Below are 15,061 nucleotides of genomic sequence, written 5' to 3'. Positions count from 1 at the left end.
GAGCAAGGGAGGAGTCTCTGCGCAAACTCAGAGTATGAACACAAACACTTGGAAAACACAGCCCAGGGAGAAGATTTCTCTACGGTCAATCAGGGAGTTGTGGATGGACTGGGGGACGGTGACAGAGATGTAGCAGAGGTCGAAGATGGACAGGTTCCTGAGGAAGAAGAACATGAGGGGTATAGATGCGGCGGTCGAGGGTAGTGACGGCAACGATGAGGATATTCTCCATCAGGGCCACTAAGTAGACCAGGAGGAGCAGCGCGTTGTGGTCCAGCTACAGCCTCCGGACCTCCTAGAAACCCAGAAGGAGGAATTCTGAAACCTCGGTGAGATTGGTCATTTTCTAATGATAGATGGATTAATGCACCCTGGTAGGATGAGAGGGCAGTGGGAAATGAGAAGTAAAGTGGGCATCTTTTCCAAGTAATATCCTCGACCTCCATCATCGTCCCCAAATCCATCCACAACTCCCTGACTGGCCGCAGATAAATTTCTGTCCTGGGTTGCATCTCCCAAATCATCTTCGTAATCAACTCTAGGGGTCTCGAAGTGACCCTGATCATGGTGATATTTTATGACAGCTACGTCGCCATCTGCCACCCCCTGTGCTACAAGGTCATCATGGAGCGGTGAGCCTGTGGTAAGATGGCAGCCAACTCGTGGTTCAGCGGGGGGTTGAACGGAGGCATCCACACTGACATGAATTCCTCACTCCTCTTCAGTGACACCAACAACCAACAGTTCATCTGCGACATCCCTTCCCTCATACGGCTCACCTGCTCCAAATGCTACAGTGATGAGATCGCCGTTCTGGGCCTCAGCGTGTTTAGAGCCTCGGTTGTTTCGTCTCCATCGTCGTCTCGTACATGTGCATCTTCCGGACCTTGCTGAGGATGCTGTCCGCCGAGGGCCGGGCCAAAGCCTTCTCCACCTCCCTGCCTCACGTCATCGTCGTCACTGTCTTCCTCTCCTCAGACATGTTTGGCTATCTCAAGCCGCCCTCACACTCTTCCTCGGTGTTCGACCTGCTGCTGTCAGTGTTCTAGGCTGTCGTGCCACCCACCCTGAACCCCCTCATGTACAGCCTGAGGACCCGGCACATGACGGCCGCCCAGCGGAGGGTCCTGAGGTGGAAATTTTTCACCTAGAATGGAATGCCTCTAGTCTGTTGGAAAGTGGAAGATCAGCATTGACTCTATCCACCGCTCAATCAGCGTTATTCATTGAGTGCTTAATGCATGCAAAGCACTCTACTAAGTGTGGAACGTTGGGAGGACGTATATATGTGCAATTTGAAGATTTTAGTACCTAGATATACCATTTATTGTATTCATTAAGGGATTAAATTTCTTAATGATATTTGTTAAGCACTTGCTATGTGCCAGGCAGTCTGTACTTCACGCTGCTGCCCGGATCATCTCCGGGCAGAAACGCTCTGGGCATCTTACTCCCCTCCTCAAAAATATCCAGTGCCTACCAGTCAACCTACGCACCAGCTGGGATCAATTCAAGATAATCAGGTTAAGCACAGTCCCTGTCCCACAGTGAATTTGCAATCTAATTAGGAAGGAGACCATCACACCGCGAGGCCTTGCTGCTCCCTGAAGGATCCTCTCCTCAGAGCGCCGCCATAGACGCCCGGGACTCCGTTCCCGAGAGGCCCGCCATCACACCGCAAGACGCCCGGGACTCCGTCCCCGAGAGGCCCGCCCGCCATCACACCGCGAGGCCTTGCTGCTCCCGGAAGGATCCTCTCCTCAGAGCGCCGCCATAGACGCCCGGGACTCCGTTCCCGAGAGGCCCGCCCGCCATCACACCGCGAGGCCTTGCTGCTCCCGGAAGGATCCTCTCCTCTGAGCGCCGCCATAGACGCCCGGGACTCCGTTCCCGAGAGGCTCGCCCGCCCGCCATCACACCGCGAGGCTTTGCTGCTCCCGGAAGGATCCTCTCCTCTGAGCGCCGCCATAGACGCCCGGGACTCCGTTCCCGAGAGGCTCGCCCGCCCGCCATCACACCGCGAGACGCCCAGGACTCCGTTCCCGAGAGGCCCGCCCGCCATCACACCGCGAGGCCTTGCTGCTCCCTGAAGGATCCTCTCCTCAGAGCGCCGCCATAGACGCCCGGGACTCTGTTCCCGAGAGGCCCGCCATCACACCACGAGACGCCCGGGACTCCGCTCCCGAGAGGCCCGCCCGCCATCACACCGCGAGGCCTTGCTGCTCCCGGAAGGATCCTCTCCTCTGAGCGCCGCCATAGATGCCCGGGACTCCGTTCCCGAGAGGCCCGCCCGCCCGTCCGCCCGCCATCACACCGCGAGACGCCCAGGACTCCGTTCCCAAGAGGCCGGCCCGCCATCACACCACGCGGCCTTGCTGCTCCCGGAAGGTTCCTCTCCTCAGAGCGCGCCGCCATAGACGCCTGGGACTCCGTTGCCGAGAGGCCCGCCCGCCCCCATCACACCGCGCGGCCTTTCCGCTCCCGGAAGGCTCCTCTCCTCAGAGCGCCGCCATTGACGCCCGGGACTCCGTTCCCGAGAGGCCCGGCCACCCACCCTCTCTCCATCTCAGCGCCCCCACGGACGCCCCCCCTGCTTCCACCCCCCCACTTAGGAGGCCTTCCGTAAAGTGCTCCTCATCCCCCCCCCTTCCCGGTCCGATCCTGACTGACTCTCCCCCCGCCCCCAGGTAAAAAGCCCTTGTTAGCACCATGTTAGCGCCATGTTACATTAACGACAACCTCATTCACCCCTCCTCAGCCCTCCCATGCTAGTTGACTGTTCGCTCCCCTCCCCAGGTATCTCTGCTCCCTGACCCCCCTTAACTGGCCCACCCTACTCCAGCTCTTAATAGTTTGTATCTGCTCTCTGTGGCATCATTGTCTGCCAATTCTATTATAGCCATAGCATATTGATTGCTCAACTACACCCTGTGATGCCATCGCCTACTTTTATCATTGCTACTGTTTTATTGCTTCTGCATCTCAATTGTTAACCCCCCGCTGTACTGTCACTCGCCCTGCTGACCTCACCATGAACTTTCAGTTCCCTTGCTCCCAACTTCCATTCCCATTCCTCACCTTCCCCTTCCCCTCTCCCACCCAGCTGTTTCCCTCCCTCTCACCCACCAAGACCGCTCCCCCTCAACCCCTACCAAGGATTCCTCTGTACCAGCGCAGGTCCTCCGCTTCTCCCTCCCGGTCCCCTCCCTCCCCTTCTCCCCGCCCCCACCCCATCCCAGTTCTCCTTTCCCATCGCCACCCCCCTTCCCACTCTCCCCGCCCAGGCCCCCGCCAACTCATCCCAATCCAAACCCTCCCCACCCCTCGCACCCTTCCCCCTCCCTCCCCAGCCTCGACAGCTGATGCCAAGTGTGGCCTCTGGAACCCCCGCTCCGTTTTAAGTAAGATCCCTTTCATCCTGGACCTTTTCCTTTCCAGTTCTCTACTCCTCCTCGCCCTAACTGAAACATGGCTGTCGCCGGACGACACGGTCTCTTCTGCTGCTCTCTGCAGTGCAGGCCTCTTCTTCTCCCACTCCCCCAGACTCACCGGAAAAGGAGGAGGTGTCGGTTTCCTTCTCGCCCCCCAATGTCGCTTTCGCACTATCCCTCCTCCCCCTTCCCTTTCCTTCCCTTCCTTTGAAGCCCACATTATTCGCCTCTACCACCCCCTCCAGATTCTTGTAGCCATCATCTACCACCCTCCGGGCCCCACTTCCAACTTCTTTAACGACTTTGACCCCTTCCTCACATTCCTTCTCTTCTTTTCCATGCCCACTCTGATCCTCGGAGACTTCAATATCCACATGGATATCCCTAACGACTCCTCTGCCGCCCGCCTTCTATCTCTCCTTGACGCTGCCGACCTCTTCCTCCACCCCACCTCACCCACTCACCAACTTGGTCATACCCTCGACCTCATCATCTCCTACCGCTGCACTGTGTCCACCATCACCAACTCTGTGATCCCTCTCTCTGATCATAATCTTCTCACCTGCCTCCTCACTCACACTCCTTTCCCCTGTAAATCCGTATTACTCCCTCACAGAGATCTCCGCTCTCTGGACCCCACCCATCTTTCGGAGCGCCTCACACCCCACCTCGCCACCCTCTCCTCTCTACCCAGTCTTGATGATCAGATTACTGCTCTCAACTCTACGCTTTCTACTCAGCTAGACTCGCTCGCTCCCCTTTCCCTTCGCCGCTCTCGCATCACTAACCCACAGCCCTGGATCACTGCCACTGTCCGCCTCCTTCGCTCTTATGCTCGAGCTGCCGAACGCTGCTGGCGAAAGTCTAAACACCATGCCAACCTCGTTCACTTCAAGTTTATCCTTTCCTGCCTAAACTCAACCCTCTCTTCTGCCAGACAAAACGATTTCTCCTCCCTTATTGACACCCATGTCCATCACCCCCTCCAGCTCTTCCGTACATTCAGCTCCCTTCTCAGGCCCCCGGTTCCTCCCCCTCCTCCTTCCCTCACCCCCAATGATCTGGCCTCCTACTTCATTAACAAAATTAAATCCATCAGGTCCGACCTCCCCAAAATCTCTTCCCCCCTTTCTCCATCCCCCCGGCTCTCAACACTCTCTGCTACTCTCCCATCCTTCCCAGCGGTATCCTCAGAGGAACTCTCCTCCCTCCTCTCAAGTGCTACTCCGGCCACCTGTGCTTCTGACCCCATTCCCTCTCATCTTATGAAATCTCTCGCTCCATCCCTTCTCCCCTCCTTAACTTCCATCTTCAACCGCTCACTCTCCACTGGTTCCTTCCCCTCTGCCTTCAAACATGCCCATGTCTCTCCCATCCTAAAAAAACCCTCTCTTGACCCCACCTACCCTTCTAGTTATCGTCCCATATCCCTCCTACCATTCCTTTCCAAACTCCTTGAACGAGTTGTCTACACGCGCTGCCTAGAATTCCTCAACAACAACTCTCTCCTCGACCCCCTCCAGTCTGGCTTCCGTCCCCTTCATTCCACGGAAACTGCGCTCTCAAAGGTCACCAATGACCTCCTGCTTGCCAAATCCAACAGCTCATACTCTGTCCTAATCCTCCTCGATCTCTCAGCTGCCTTTGACACTGTGGACCACCCCCTTCTCCTCAACACGTTATCTGACCTTGGCTTCACAGACTCCGTCCTCTCCTGGTTCTCCTCTTATCTCTCCGGTCGTTCTTTCTCAGTCTCTTTTGCAGGCTCCTCCTCCCCCTCCCATCCTCTTACTGTGGGGGTTCCCCAAGGTTCAGTGCTTGGTCCCCTTCTGTTCTCAATCTACACTCACTCCCTTGGTGACCTCATTCGCTCCCACGGCTTCAACTATCATCTCTACGCTGATGACACCCAGATCTACATCTCTGCCCCTGCTCTCTCCCCCTCCCTCCAGGCTCGCATCTCCTCCTGCCTTCAGGACATCTCCATCTGGATGTCCGCCCGCCACCTAAAGCTCAACATGTCGAAGACTGAGCTCCTTGTCTTCCCTCCCAAACCTTGTCCTCTCCCTGACTTTCCCATCTCTGTTGACGGCACTACCATCCTTCCCGTCTCACAAGCCCGCAACCTTGGTGTCATCCTCGACTCCGCTCTCTCATTCACCCCTCACCTCCAAGCCGTCACCAAAACCTGCCGGTCTCAGCTCCGCAACATTGCCAAGATCCGCCCTTTCCTCTCCATCCAAACTGCCACCCTGCTCATTCAAGCTCTCATCCTATCCCGTCTGGACTACTGCACCAGCCTTCTCTCTGATCTCCCATCCTCGTGTCTCTCTCCACTTCAATCCATACTTCATGCTGCTGCCCGGATTATCTTTGTCCAGAAACGCTCTGGGCATATCACTCCCCTCCTCAAAAATCTCCAGTGGCTACCGATCAATCTGCGCATCAGGCAGAAACTCCTCACCCTGGGCTTCAAGGCTCTCCATCACCTCGCCCCCTCCTACCTCACCTCCCTTCTCTCCTTCTACTGCCCAGCCCGCAACCTCCGCTCCTCTACCGCTAATCTCCTCACTGTACCTCGTTCTCGCCTGTCCCGCCGTCGACCCCCGGCCCACGTCATCCCCCGGGCCTGGAATGCCCTCCCTCTGCCCATCCGCCAAGCTAGCTCTCTTCCTCCCTTCAAGGCCCTGCTGAGAGCTCACCTCCTCCAGGAGGCCTTCCCAGACTGAGCCCCTTCTTTCCTCTCCCCCTCGTCCCCCTCTCCATCCCCCCATCTTACCTCCTTCCCTTCCCCACAGCACCTGTATATATGTATATATGGTTGTACATATTTATTACTCTATTTATTTATTTATTTATTTATTTTACTTGTACGTTTCTATCCTATTTATTTTATTTTGTTGGTATGTTTGGTTCTGTTCTCTGTCTCCCCCTTTTACACTGTGAGCCCACTGTTGGGTAGGGACTGTCTCTATGTGTTGCCAATTTGTACTTCCCAAGCGCTTAGTACAGTGCTGTGCACATAGTAAGTGCTCAATAAATACGATTGATTGATTGATTGATTGAGAAGATGCGAGCCTGGAGAGAGGGGGAGAGAGCAGGGGCAGAGATGTAGATCTGGGTGTCATCAGCGCAGAGATGATAGTTGAAGCCGTGGGAGCGAATGAGGTCACCAAGGGAGTGCGTGTAGATTGAGAACAGAAGGGGACCAAGCACTGAACCTTGGGGAACCCCCACAGTAAGAGGATGGGAGGGGGAGGAGGAGCCTGCAAAAGAGACTGAGAAAGAACGACCGGAGAGATAAGAGGAGAAGCAGGAGAGGATGGATTCTGTGAAGCCAAGGTCAGATAGCGTGTTGAGGAGGAGGGGGTGGTCCACTGTGTCAAAGGCAGCTGAGAGGTCGAGGAGGATTAGGACAGAGTATGAGCTGTTGGATTTGGCAAGCAGGAGGTCATTGGTGACCTTTGAGAGGGCAGTTTCCGTGGAAAGTAGGGGACGGAAGTTAGACTGGAGGGGGTCGAGGAGAGAGTTGTTGTTGAGGAATTCTAGGCAGCGCGTGTAGACAACTCGTTGAAGGAGTTTAAAAAGGAATGGTAGGAGGAATATGGGGCGATACCTAGAAGGTGAGGTGGGGTCAAGAGAGGGTTTTTTTTGGATGGGAGAGGCATGGGCATGTTTGAAGGCAGAGGGGAAGGAACCAGTGGAGAGTGAGCGGTTGAAGATGGAAGTTAAGGAGGGGAGAAGGGATGGAGCGAGAGATTTCATGAGATGAGAGGGAATGGGGTCAGAAGCACAGGTGGCCGGAGTAGCACTTGAGAGGAGGGAGGAGAGTTCCTCTGAGGATACTGCTGGGAAGGATGGGAGAGTAGCAGAGAGTGTTGAGAGCCGGGGGGTTGGAGAAGGGGGGGAAGAGACTTTCACTCGCAGTTCAGTAGTGGAACCTTGAAACAAAATCCATTTAATGGATTTTAGTATTTAGTGAGCACTTACTGTGGAGAGCATTGTACTAAGCACTTGGGACAATACAATACTGTCGGTAGAAACGTCCCCTGCCCACATCGAGCTCACAGACTATGTAAGCAGGAATCCCTGAACTAAACCACCCAGACCTGTAATTCTACAGCAATGCACAGTAGCCCAGGTAGCAGTGTGAAGAGTGGAAAGTGCACAAGGCATGGCATCAGAAGGCCCTGAGTTGTAATCCCGGCAACACCACTTGCCTGCTGTTTGACGCTGGGAAAGTCACTTCACTTCCCTGTGCCTCAGTTACCTCATCTGAAAAATGGGGATTAAGACTGTGAACCCAATGTGAGGCAGGGGCTGTGTCTTACCTGATTAGTTTGCATCCCAGCCCTTACAAGGTTGTCTGGCCCATAGTAAGTGCTTAATAGAAGCAGCGTGGCTCAGTGACAAGAGCCAGAGCTTTGGAGTCAGAGGTCATGGGTTCAAATCCCGGCTATGCCAATTGTCAGTTGTGTGACTTTGGGCAAGTCACTTAGCTTCTCTGTCCCTCAGTTATCTCATCTGTAAAATGGGGATTAAGACTGTGAGCCCCCCATGGGACATCCGATCACCTTGTAACCTCCCTAGAGTTGAGAACAGTGCTTTGCACATATTAAGCGCTTAAAAATTCCATTGTTATTATTCTTAACAATAATAATAACAACAGCAAGCAGGAGAAAAATCAGAAGCAGTCAAGGGCGTGTCTGTAAACAGACTGGCCTTTGTCTCAGCAGAAACTAAAGTCATAAATGAAAATGAGAGACTCTGAACTCTTCATATTTCACCTCGAACGCCACAAATCAAGCTCAGTTCTGCTAATTCCAGGCGAAAGAAGAGACAAGGAGGAAAAGAGAGCCTGCAGTCACAAGAAGTGGGATCTGATAGGAGCAAGGGGTGGGGACAATTCAGAAAGATGGTGGTCCAGCCATTCTCTAGACCTTGCAAGACGATCCAGATGAAGGCCTTCCCAGACTAAGCCCCACTTTTCATCAGGTACCCCTCCTGTTTGCATCACCTCACCTCTCTCCCTCCTTCTCCGCACCCCACAGCATTTATGTTTATATATAAACCTATACAGTCTATTCATTTATATTGATGTGTGTATATTTGTTTTGATATGTTTGTATCTATAATTTTATTTCTTTATGTTGGTGCCTGTTTACTTGTTTTAATGCCTGTCTTCCCCCTTCTAGACTGCAAGCCCTGTGTGGGCAGGAATTGTTTCTCTTTTTCGCTGAATTGCACTTTCCAAGCGCTTAATACAGTGCTCTGAACACAGTAAACACTCAATAAATACGATTGAATGAATGAATGAATGAATGAATGAGGGATGAAGATCAAGGATGAAGACCCTTGTCAAGCTCTCCACCCATTCATTCATTCACTCAAATATAATAGTAATAATAATAATGGTATTTATTATATACTTAATATGTGCCAAGCACTATTCTAAGCGCTATGGTAGACACAAAGTAATCAGGTTGTCCCAGGTGGGGCTCACAGTCTTAGTCCCCATTTTATAGATGAAGTACCTGAGGCACAGAAAAGTTAAGGGACTTGCCCAAAGTCACACAGCTGACTAGGGGCAGAGCCTGGATTAATGAATTTGAGTATGCTTTGAATCAATCAATCAATCAATCAATCGCATTTTTTGAGCGCTTACTGTGTGCAGAGCAATGTACTAAGCGCTTGGGAAGTACAAGTTGGCAACATATAGAGACAGTCCCTACCCAACAGTGGGCTCACAGTCTAGAAGGGGGGACAGAAAACAAAACAAAACATATTAACAAAGTAGAGTAATAAATATGTACAAACATATATACATATATGTATGTATATACAGGTATATACATATATACAGTGCTCAGAAGCTGATAGCTAAGACATCTCTCTCCCAAAGGCTCTCTCCCAGGAGTCCCTATTCTGGCCGCCTCTGTGCCCGACTAATTGTTACAGCTGGAGAGCGTGAGAATCCCGGGGTGGGGGGCCTCCCTATCTGTGCCAACATATCTCTCTCTTCGGCGATCCCGTGCTCCAGGAATATTGGTTCTCCCAACCCCCAAATGTGAAGAGCAGCTGGAGAGACATCCTGGTCCTGAGCTCATGATTGCGTCTCTCAATTCCCGAGATCCTACAGAAAGGGCAGTAGGACCCTGGGAAGACGAAGAGATGTAGAGCAGACACAATGGGAGGAATTAAATTTCCTCGGACGTCGGCCCGACACCTGACCATCTTGCCACCTGCCACCAGCTCCTGGAGAGATTTGGAAAAAGGGGCTGGGGGATAATCCTTTCTCTGCCTCCCAACTCAACTATTTCCAGCTCAGCTTCCTTCTCACCTCCTCGCTCACCAGGCTGAGAATGGAATCTCCAACAGTGAATCCTACTCAGCCCATCCAGTGGAATCATTTCTCCAGACCAGAGTGGGAATCTGTTTGCCTTTTCTTCGCACCAGAACTGGTAATTAGGGATGAAACAAAAATCCCCACACTCCCCCCGGCCAATCTGTAGCCCCTATAGCATTTAGGAAAATAGAAATTGGGTATATGTGCTACTGATCTAGAATATTTATTGAGCACTCCTTCTACACAGAGCTGGGGAAAGTGCAATATAGGGCAGGATCCCTACCCTCGAGAAGCTTTTGATTTAGTCCACCCTGTGTGGATTACTTCTGGCTCTGCCTCAAAACTCCATCCTGCCTGCAAAATCCCAGATGCTGAAGAAATCAAGGAGGAATCCTTGGCCATCACTAACACACAATTACTAGTCCTGTCCCAGTCAGAGATGGTCCACCCCTAAATGAGAGTCCAGGAGTGGCTTAGGAGAGAGTCAAGGGAGCCAAGAGTGTGAGCTGAGGTTCTCATTGACCTCGGGGAGGTGAGGAGCGGAAGGTGCTAAGGAAGAGCTGAGGGGTGAGACGTAGCATGGGCCTGTAGATAGAGCCAAGGCCTTGGAATCAGAAGGACCTGGGTTCCAATCCCAGCTCAGGTACTTGTCTGCTGTCTGCTGTGTAACCCTAGGGCAAATCATTCCACTTCTCTATGCCTCCGTTTCCTCATCTGCAAAATGCAGATTCACTACATGTTCTCCCGCCTTCTTGGACTGTGAGCCTCATGTGGGACCTGATTATCTTTTGTCTACCCTAACGTTTAGTACAGTGCTTGGCATATTGCAAGCACGTAACAAATGCTGTCTTCTCGTTTTGTTTTGTTGGCTGTCTCCCACCTTCTAGACTGTGAGCCCATTGTTGTGTAAGGAGTGTCTCCATCTGTTGCCTAATTATACTTTCCAAGTATTTGGTACAGTGCTCTGCACCTAGGAAGTGCTCAATAAATGCGATTGAATGAATGAATGAATGAACGAGGTAGAGCTAATCAATTAGTGGTATTCATTGAGCACTTACTGTGTAGACAGCACTGTATCAAGTACTTGGGAGAGCCCAATATAACAGACTTGGTACACTCATTGGTCCCCAGAGAAAGTGGATGGGAACAGAGGAGGATGAGAAATAGGGACAGAAAGGGAATGTGCTAGAAAAACATAACGGAAAATCGAGTTTCTCTGTATTTCAGTTAGAACCTGTTGGGATACAGAGCCCATATCCTACTTCTCCCTTTTCAGTGCTACACGACCAGAAATTCCTTCTAGGCATCTGCCTTCAATCCTTCCTTCTTCAGGATCAGCTACTGACTCATCCTGGCTCAAGAGGAGGCAGAATGAAAACCCTTCCCTTTCTGAGCTGAGAAGAACCCTTGGGTAGGTTATTCCAGGAACTTCACATTTCTTCAAGGGATCAAATTTCCTCCCTTTTTTTCGACCCTCTCCAAATCCCTCCACCTTTCTTTGGAGCCGAGTTGTCCAGGAGTGGATCCAGGACAACAGCGTGGCCCAGTGGAAAGAGCACGGGCTTGAGAGTCAGAGGTCATGGGTTCTAATCCCATGTCCACCACTTGTCAGCTGTGTGACTTTGGGCAAGTCACTTAACTTCTTTGTACCTCAGTTACCACATCTGTAAAATGGGGATTTAGACTATGAGCCCCACGTGGGACAACCTGATTACCTTATATCTACCCCAGCTTTTAGAACAGTGCTTAGCATATAGTAAGTGCTTAACAAATACCATTATTAGTAGTATGATTATTATTACTGTCTTAGAATCGGAGCTCTTTGGGAAACAAGGACCCAATCTATTTCACTCCCAGACCTTAGTACAGTGCGTTGCACACAGTAAAAGTGAAATAAATACCATTATTACTACATCAGAATGTCACTGAATCTGCAAAGGGTGCTTGATCAATGCTACTGTTGGGTGACCTTGGGCAAGCCATTTAACTTCTCTGTGTCTCAGTTACATCATCTGTAAAATGGGGATTAAGACTGTGAGCCCCACGTAGGACAACCTGATTACCTTGTACCTACCCCAGCGCTTAGAAAAGTGCTTGGCACATAGTAAGCGCTCAACAAATACCGTTCTTATTATTGTTATCATTATTCCTACTACTACCACTGACTTGATTTTTCTCTGGTTCTGTTTCTCACTTGCTCTCTCCTGTTTTTCTCTCCCTTTCACATCTTCATATGTTTTTCTCCTTCCCTCTCTTTTCTGCATGCTCATTTTCATTTTTTCTCTCGTCCTCTTGCTATTTTTCTTCTATCACTATCTCCCGCTCATTCTTTCTAACACATTTTTCTCCCTCTCATTCTTTCCCCCACTCCCAATTTTTCTTTCCCTTACGCTCTTTTTCCCTTACGCTCTCCCTCTCTTGTTTTTCTCTCTTGCTCTCTCACACTTCTTTTCTCATTCTCACTCTGTCCCGCTTTTTCCTCCCTCACTCTTTCCCCTTTCTCCCTCACTTATTCTCTCCCTTATGTTCTCTCTCCCTTTGGCTTTTCTCTACCCCACTCTCTCTCATACTTTTTCCTCCCTCTCACTTGCTTTCCCTCACTCTTTTGCTTTTTCTCTCCTTAATGCTTTTCCTCTCTCTCTCTCTCTCTCTCTCTCTCTCTCTCTCTCTCTCTCTCTCTCATTTTTCTCTTCCTCTCGTACTCGTGCTCCCTTTCCCCCCACTTCCTCGGTTTCCTCTCTCTTTCTTTTTCTCTCCCTTTCACTCTCCCTTGCTCTCTTGTTTTTTTCTCCCCCTCATGATCTTCCCCCCCCTCTCTGTCTTGCCTTTTCTCTCCCTTGCGCTCTTTCCCTCACTTTTTCTATTCCTTTTTTCTCTCCTCACACTTTCTCTCACTCACTCCGTTTCCTCTCTCTATCTTTCCCTCTCACTTTTTCTCTCCCTTTCACTCTCTCTCTCTTTCTCTCCCTCTCACTTTTCTCTTTCTCTCTCTTTCCCTTACTCCCTCGCTCTCATTTTCCCTCCTTTTGTTCTTTCCCACACCCTACTTCCATCATCCTCTCTCTCCCTGCCTCCCTCACTCTTTTTTCTCTCCCTCACTCTCATTTTTTCTCTCCTTCTTCCACGTTTCACCTCTTCCTCTTTCTCTCATCCTTTCTTTCTCCCTGCCTCCCTCGCTTTTCCTACAAGGACAAGAATGATGCCAAATGACACGTCTGGAGAGGATTTTGTCTTGATGGGTTTCTCTGCTCAGTCCCAGTTAGAGAAGATCCTTTTCGTGGTTGTCTTGATCTTCTAACTCCTAATCCTGGTGGGAAACACCACCATAATTTTGGCGAACTGACTGGATCTCCATCTCCATACGACAATGTACTTCGTCCTCTCTCACCTCTCCCTCCTGAACTTCTGCTTCACCATCAGCATCATCCCGCAGCTTCTGTAGAACCTCTGGAGGCCCTCCTGTGGTCAGTTGTGTGTTCCAGCTCTACGTCTTCCTGGCCCTGGGGTCGTCGGAATGCGTCCTCCTGGCGGTGATAGCCTTGGACAATCACACCAACGTCTGCTGACTCCTTCACTACACCACTGACATGCACCCACGACTCTGCCAGGCCCTGGTGGGCTTAGGGTCGCCACGAGGCTAAACACCACGATTCAGGACACCGTCATCTTCCGCCTGCCCCTCTGTGGACACCAGTGATTTTCCCACTTCTTCTGTGAGATGTTCGCTATGCTGAAGCTGACATGTGTGGACGTCCGGGCCAATGAGATTCAGTTCTTCGTGGGCACTCTGGTCATGATTCTCCTGTCCTTGAGCCTGTTCACGGTCTCCTATAGGTCCATCGCCCGGGACGTGCTGAGGAGCAAGTCACCGCTGGTCTGGAGGAAGGCCCTGGGCTCCTGCAGGGCCCACCTCCTGGTGGTCACCCTCTACTATGGGTCCATCACGGTGGTCTACATCTGGCCCAACAGCTCCTTCACTGGAACTTTGGACAAGTTTCTGACCCTATTCTACACCCTGGTCACCCCACCCTCAACCCGCTCATCTACACTCTGAGGAACAAGAACGTGAAATCGGGGAGGAGGGTGAGGAGGATTCTGGGAAAGGACCAGAGTTCAGAAAAGGGCTAGCATCTTGAATAAAATTGTTCTAGAGTTCTTGGGAAGGGCGGGAAAGGTAGCAGCTAAAACAGACAACTCTCCACTGAAGGAAAATAGATATCTGTACAAAAATCAGGTAAAGAGAATAATTGTGGTATTTGCTAAGCACTTACCATGTGTCTAGCCCTGAACTAAGTGCTAGCTTAGGTACAAGATAAGCAGGTCCCACATGGGGCTCACAGTCTAAGTAAGAGGAAGAACAGGTATTGAGGGAACTGAGCCACCGAGAAGTTAAGTGAGTTGTCTAAAGTCACACTGCCAGTAAGTGGCAGACCTAGGATTAAAGCCCAGGTCCTCTGACACTCAGGCCCACGTTCTCTCCACTAGGCCAAGCTGCTTCTCTAAAATACCCCTGGGGGAAAACATCTAAGGAATACTAAGCTTCGTATCCTGAATTACATTCAGAGATGTATGTATCCATTGATGAGACACTCTATGCTACATAATGTGTGTTAATCAACTTTCCAACCTTCACTATAATTAATGCCTGTTTCCCCGTCTAGACTTCAAGCTCCTTGCGGGCAGAAAACGTGTCTGTTGTATTGTATTCTCCCAAGTGCTTAGTACAGTACTTTGCTCACTGTAATCATTCAACAAAGACCACCGATGGATAGATTAATTTCTGTCTCCCCCTTTGGACGGTAAGCTCGGTGTTGGCAGGGAGTATGTCTACCAACTCTGTTTTATTATACTCTCCCAAGTGCTTAGTACAATGCTGTGCACACAGTAAGCATTCAATAAATACCACTGATTGACTGATTGGTGTCTGTTTCCCCCTCTAGGCTGTGAGCTCCTTTTTAGGCAGTAGTCATGTCTACCAATTCTGTTTTATTGTACTCTCTCAAGTGCTTAGTACAGTGCTCTGCACACAGAAAGTGCTCAATAAATACGAATAAGTGATTGATTGATACTGATCTCAGCCCCTCCTTGCTTACTGCAAATATTCTTAATCCTCCACTATTTCCCCTTTCCGCAGTCTATTTTTATGTCTGTCTTCTCCTGAGGATTCTTAGCTCGCTGTGGGCAAGGAACGTCTCTACCACCTCAGTTGTATTGTACTTTCCCAAGTTCTTGGTACAGTACTCTGCGTACAATAAGTGCTTAATAAATATCATTGATGGATGAT

At 50.7% G+C, this 15,061-nt stretch overlaps 1 protein-coding gene across 1 annotated transcript; it reads left to right on the top strand.

The window, feature by feature from the left end:
• The first annotated feature begins 648 nt into the window (after positions 1-648).
• On the top strand, positions 649-13,831 carry LOC119921668 (olfactory receptor 10-like). Its single transcript, XM_038741752.1, has 4 exons — positions 649-840; positions 1,050-1,124; positions 13,260-13,334; positions 13,496-13,831. Exons 1-4 carry the CDS (start codon positions 649-651, stop codon positions 13,829-13,831), a joined length of 678 nt encoding a protein of 225 aa, XP_038597680.1.
• The last annotated feature ends 1,230 nt before the right edge of the window (positions 13,832-15,061 follow it).

Source organism: Tachyglossus aculeatus (assembly GCF_015852505.1).
Source record: "Tachyglossus aculeatus isolate mTacAcu1 chromosome 12 unlocalized genomic scaffold, mTacAcu1.pri SUPER_6_unloc_4, whole genome shotgun sequence".
In the NCBI taxonomy this organism is placed as follows: Eukaryota; Metazoa; Chordata; class Mammalia; order Monotremata; family Tachyglossidae; genus Tachyglossus; species Tachyglossus aculeatus.
The sequence above is the reverse complement of the archived record's forward strand: the minus strand, read 5'-3'. Positions and strand labels throughout refer to the sequence as shown.

Coding starts and splice junctions, on each gene's coding strand:
- LOC119921668 (XM_038741752.1), top strand. CDS start 649: ATGGCAGCCAACTCGTGGTTCAGCGGGGGGTTGAACGGAGGCATCCAC. Junction 1,125..13,259: donor TGACGGCCGCCCAGCGGAGG/GTCCTGAGGTGG, acceptor TGTGTGTTCCAG/CTCTACGTCTTCCTGGCCCT. Junction 13,335..13,495: donor CCTTGGACAATCACACCAAC/GTCTGCTGACTC, acceptor TTCTTCTGTGAG/ATGTTCGCTATGCTGAAGCT.